The sequence below is a fragment of the Xenopus laevis genome, chromosome 9_10S (genome assembly GCF_017654675.1).
Source record: "Xenopus laevis strain J_2021 chromosome 9_10S, Xenopus_laevis_v10.1, whole genome shotgun sequence".
In the NCBI taxonomy this organism is placed as follows: Eukaryota; Metazoa; Chordata; class Amphibia; order Anura; family Pipidae; genus Xenopus; species Xenopus laevis.
Window position 1 is genome coordinate 1,184,945 of NC_054388.1, and position 6,000 is coordinate 1,190,944.

At 40.6% G+C, this 6,000-nt stretch overlaps 1 protein-coding gene across 1 annotated transcript; it reads left to right on the forward strand.

Annotated features, from left to right (window-relative positions):
• The first annotated feature begins 724 nt into the window (after positions 1-724).
• On the forward strand, positions 725-5,751 carry krt12.6.S (keratin 12, gene 6 S homeolog). Its single transcript, NM_001085706.1, is given in 8 exon segments — positions 725-1,445; positions 1,955-2,037; positions 2,131-2,287; positions 2,582-2,743; positions 2,873-2,998; positions 3,204-3,421; positions 4,258-4,304; positions 5,440-5,751. Coding segments are annotated over 8 exon segments (1,476 nt in total). The 5' UTR covers positions 725-794; the 3' UTR covers positions 5,472-5,751.
• Positions 5,752-6,000: the final 249 nt, after the last annotated feature.

A 6,000-nucleotide genomic window follows, 5' to 3' on the forward strand; every position in this document is an offset into this window, starting at 1 on the left:
TCTATGATTCCTTTCAGTTTAAAGCCCTGGTGCTGACACTAGTACAAAACACACTGAATTCTGTGAAAAACTTCAGGTTCCAAGCATTCTGGATTAGTGGCCCCATGGTGTAACCTTAATACAAATCATCTTTCATTAGAACCCAATGGTTAAGCCAGACAATTGTGGCAGTTATGCATGATATATTGTTTTTGTTAAGGAGCGCCACTAATTGCTCAATTTGTACATCAACTGTATTGTTCCGAATATGAAGTTATAACACAACAAACAAAAATAAAACCATCCAAGCTCAAATTTTGTTTGTGTTTTTTGGCGTCTATTGACATCTCTGTCCAAAGAAACCAGTGCTTGGAGATAAAAGATGCAGTACAAGAAAACACACAAGGCCAATATTTTAGGAAAATTAGATAGTTCAGTTTATTAGTTTAAGTTAAAAGGAGCACAAGGTATGTGATAATGAGCAAGGCATAAATAACATGTTAAGTCAAGTTGACATAGGCTTCAACAGATTAAACACAATAAAATAATGGCTTACTGCCACTCCACCCACATTCTCTTTTTGATTTAATAAATATAGCTTCAGGGCAAAATATTTGTTCAGGTAAAATACTGAATTAATTACTGAAATGGGTACCAAATGCTGATCTTGCACAATAAATATTACTTCTAATGAAGATACACCCATTAGCTCATTGTATAAAAGAGCTACACTTCTAACAGAATTACTTTCGGGCTGAATTTTGTAACCTCATTTAACTTGGAGAGCTCTACTTCTGTGCTTCTGAGCTACCACTATGACATCTGTGCGCCAGTCAAGGTCATTGGCCGGTGGCCCCAACATTTCTGTCAGGAAATCTGTGCAAAGCTTTCAGAGAGTAGGAAATGTTGCAGGTGGTGGTGGTGCAGGTGGTGGGTATGGAGGGGGGCTTGCTGGTGGATATGGAGGTATGATGAATGGTGCAGGATTTGGTGATTTTGAAAGTGGCTATGGAGGGGGTGAATTTAATGAAGTTTGTGCAGCTGGAGGTTTTGGTGGAGGATATGGTGGAGGAGCTGGTGGAGGATATGGTGGAGGAGCTGGTGGAGGATATGGTGGAGGAGCTGGTGGAGGATATGGTGGAGGAGCTGGTGGAGGATTTGGTGGTTTTGGTGGAGGAGCTGGCGGAGGATTTGGTGGTGGTTTTGGTGGAGGAGCTGGTGGAGGATTTGGAAGAGGAGCTGGTGGCTTTGAAGGCATCCTGGCCACCAATGAAAAGCATACCATGCAAAACCTTAATGACCGCTTAGCCAGTTACTTGGATAAAGTTAAGGCTTTGGAAAAGGATAATACTGATCTTGAGACGAAAATACGAGAATGGTATGAAAAACTTCGTCCAGCATCTGGTGGTATAGGAACAGCGGACTACAGTAAATACTACCCAATTATTGAAGAACTCAAGAAAAAGGTAGGAAATGGTTGCAAATAGTAAATCCATGTAGTTTTCAATGGCTGTTTTTGTTTACCATTCTCTGGCTAAACATTAATCTTGTATCACAACTTTCCATCAAGCATCAAAATGGTTTTTGATTGGAATGTGCACCTTAAAGTGCTAACAGTATGCAATACACTGCATCACTATAGAACATCTAGCATCCAACCAGATATTTGCTTGTCTGCTTGGATATTGGGTATTGTACTTGAGCAACACCCCCTGCACACTGAAGAGGGAAGCTCCAAATTAGGGGCAATTAGGGGCATGGGTAATGGAAATCTACATCCAGCTGAAATTTCCTTGTAGTCGTGATTTAAAAAATTTAAAGTGCAAACAATGTGGTGTATATCTACTGTATACTTACCCTTGCTTTTGTTCTCAAATAAAATGACTCATTAAAGGAACAGGCAAAATAGTTGCTAGTGTATGTGAATTTATGTGCCATAGTATGAGAACAATGTTCTTCTCATTCTGTGTTGCAGATCATGGACAGCACTTTGGAAAATTCCAGGATCCTCTTACAGACTGACAATGCCCGGCTGGCGGCTGATGACTTCAGGCTGAAGTAAGAAGTGATGATGATAATGACCTCCCACTGAGTTGTTTGTTAACATGAGATGGGCAAGATCTTCTACTAACACTCATGACATGTGCACAGGTATGAGAACGAGCTGGCCCTTCGCCAGAGCGTGGAAGCTGATATTAATGGCCTACGTAGAGTGCTCGATGAGTTGACCCTGTGCAAGGCTGATCTGGAATTGCAGATTGAAAGCTTGACAGAGGAACTGGCGTATCTGAAGAAAAATCATAAGGAGGTAGGACAAGAAATAGCATTTTCAAGACCCTGTGTTTTCATTGTATGTGCATGGAGTGCGGCTACTGTAAACCTGTATACAGGGCCTGGTGTATCAGATATATTGGCAATAAAATGTAATATTTGTTGATTCTTTGCCAATATTGCTTAGACTGATCCTTTGTCCTATAGCATGTTCTACTGATGTGTAATGTCCCTTGGATGCCAAGGTAGAGTGAGAATTGTGTTTGTAGATCCAATGCTATAACAGCTGGAGGGAATTACATTGTCATCTTTGGGTTGTTTTTACCATCAGGAATTGGATGCTCTCCAAGGTGGACCTGCTGGCCAGCTCACTGTTGAGATGAATGCTGCTCCAGGAACCGACCTGACCAAGTTACTCAATGACATGAGAGAACAATATGAAACCCTTGCTGAGAAGAACAGAAGAGAAGCTGAGAGAGCATTTAATGAGCAGGTAAAAACTGTCTTATGATTCATAATGTTGGTAACATCACCAAAGAGCATAAAGGCACTGGAATCTGAGCTTCCATAGAAAAAACACTTTAGAATATGTTTGTAAATGTTCTTATGTTACATCATGTAGAGCAAAGAAATAAAGAAAGAGATCCAAGCTGGAGTGCAGCAAGTACAGTCTAACACTACAGAGATTTCAGATCTGAAACGGACACTTCAGGGATTGGAGATAGAACTTAATGCACAGATGGCAATGGTATGTATTAGCTGCTATTCAAAGATAAATGTTTGCCTTTTATCTTCACCTCAGCTAACTGAAAAACCTAGACTGTTTTTAAGTAAATGCTACCTACTGGTTGGTTTTTAATGGAGGCTAAAACTGGTCTACCCTTTATTTCAATCACCCATAAGTGACCTTGATCATTCTTTTGGAGATTAAGGAACGCATCATTTATCCACAGAAACAATCGTTAGAGAAAACCCTGGCAGAGACAGAAGGACGCTTTTGTTCTCAGCTTGGGCAGTTACAAAACTTAATCACCAGTGTGGAGGAGCAGTTGGTCCAACTGAGAAGTGACATGGAGCTTCAGAGCAATGAGTACAAACAGCTGCTGGACATCAAGACCCGGTTAGAGCAAGAGATAGAGACATATCGCAAATTGCTGGAGGGAGAAGGAGGGTAAGGATAAAGCTATTCTCATTCACTCTAACACCTTTTTTACATTTTCCCTTTGCGTATATTTAATACAATTATTAAGTGCTTCTATAAATGTGTCCCTTCTCTGCATTGTTTGTGCGCACTCCTATAACTCTTGAAAACGTCACAAAGCCATCTTGTTGTTGACAATACACCATCTAATATTTAAGATATATCTGACCAGCTTAACTGGCAATGTTTGGGTCAGCTGATTAAATCCACCATACAAGAGGCTTACTGTGATTTAATGACATTTTTTGTTGTCTTTGGAACTGCTCTGTGATGGCCCAAACACGGAGAGATAGTTGGCCAACTAGGCCAAAGACTAACAATTTGACTGGCAATTTTTACTCTTGCCTGTGTGTGTGGTCAGCTATCAACAAATATATCCAAATTGGATAACATATGACTGGTCAAATCACAGTGATATGATGACCGGCCACTGTAGAGTTGGCATTCAGTAGATAGTGGCCTAAAAGGTTTTCTATTCTGGCCATCCAACTGATACCCAATGGGATCTAACACCCCAGATGAAAGTTTTAGTAATGTTTGATGAACCTCCCATACTTCACTAAACTTGGGGTGTAAACTTGGGACATCACTGGAGGGACGTTCAGGGCAAAAAAGGACAGAATGATTGCAGAGAAATGTCAAGTGGATTCAAACACAAAGAACTATACTAGCATACTCTGAATGTGGATTTATCTGTACTAAGTACAGTAAATATATAGAAAGAGCAGTATTAAGGTTAGAATGCCTTTAACTTGTTTTCCTGCAATGAGTTTAATGTAATGGTGACACCGTTCTGTTCTTTTCAGAAAACTGCTCGCTGGGATGTCAGATGCTCTTTCAGAATTTTCCAAAGGTTAGTCTTCCATTAAATATATATATATTAATTAGGCGCTGTATAGTAAAGCATTTGTTTGCACCAGAACTCTTGTTTTTACCGACATGTTGTGCCTGTGGAGACATGACGATTTTAATTCTGAACTAGAATTCAGCTCCGTGTGGTGATCGTGTTTATAAGCAACACAGCGATGATTATAAACAACAAAGATCATTGCTAATATTGTTCATGGCTGGTCCCTGATAGAAATATTAGAGGCAAATATTTATGTTATTCTCGTCTTCTCATGGTAAAAAATGTTCTGGATTTTATATGTATATAAATGACCCCAGAATCTTGGCCAATGCCGTAACTAGAGTGCACCGGGCCCGCCTGCAAAAAAATCTTCAGAGGGGCCTTGCGCACTCCGATCCTCATCCTCCCGCCCACTTCCTATCCTGACTCCTCCCCTCCCATGCCTTGCCTCAACCCTGCCCTGACTCTCTTACCGGCGAGGAAGGGGGGCAGGAGTGGGTGGAGTCAGGGCAGGGTTGAGGCAAGGCATGGGAGGGGCCTTGCGCACTCCGATCCTCATCTTCCCGCCCACTTCCTATCCTGACTCCTCCCCTCCCATGCCTTGCCTCAACCCTGCCCTGACTCCACCCACTCCTGCCCCCTTCCTCGCCGGTAAGAGAGAGTCGCTGAAGAGGAGGGTTTTTTAGCTATAGAAGAAGCAGACCCCATAGTCTAGGCCTCCCTGTTCTCCGGACCCGCCTGCGGCTGTGGGGTCTGCTTCCTCCATAGTTACGCCACTTATCTTGGCTTTGTGAAAAAGGGGAATTCTTAATATTAAAAAAAAACACCATTTAATAAATGTGTTTCAACAATAGTCTTTATTTTTTCATGCAGTACATCGATATTTCATGATTTTTGTGCGTTCCTCAACCTTATTTTTTTAAAGATCCAACCAACAGACTCGAGCTGTGAAATGATGACAAACTATTGCATTGCTCTAATAGCTTAATTCAAGCATGAGTAAAAAAAAAAAATGCAACAACTTGGATAGAAATGAAGGAAAAGCATGTTATTGTAGATTTAGGAAGCCAATTCATAAACCGTTTATATCACAAAAACGATATATAAAACGATATATATACTTTGTATCTTTTCTCAGATTCTACCAGGACAAAAACGCTTAAAACTTAATATTGAAGAGGTGGTGGATGGAAAAGTGATTTCCAAAAGTGGCAAGAAAGTTGAGGAGAAACTCTAGGAAGCTCAAGAAACCCGCTCTCAAGCAAGCTCTCCATTCTGCTGTGTTCTTACTCTTCTGGCTTTCACATTAATGTTAATTTCCAGTTTCAGTGCTGTTTTTCTTTCTAACATTATACTGGAATACTATCAAATGCTTAATAACTTTTTGCTTTTTTTTGTACCATAATCACCATATGTTGTTAGTAAAAGGAAAAAGGAGCTTGTGATACAATCGGTGTTTGACTTTCATTTACATTGCCCTTAGAGAAGTGCCAAATATGCTTCTCCATATTTGCAAGTACGTCAGGCAGTGTCACGGTCAGCTCATTTGGAAGGGTAGGACATGGTGGCCTTTTGTCTTTTTTTAACCCAGTCGAAGCAGAACTTCTTGTAATGGAAAGAATACGCAGATAGCCATTAAGATGTCAGGGATAAATATTTCCCTTTTTAGACAAAATGGCAAGAACGAAAGACTTTGTGA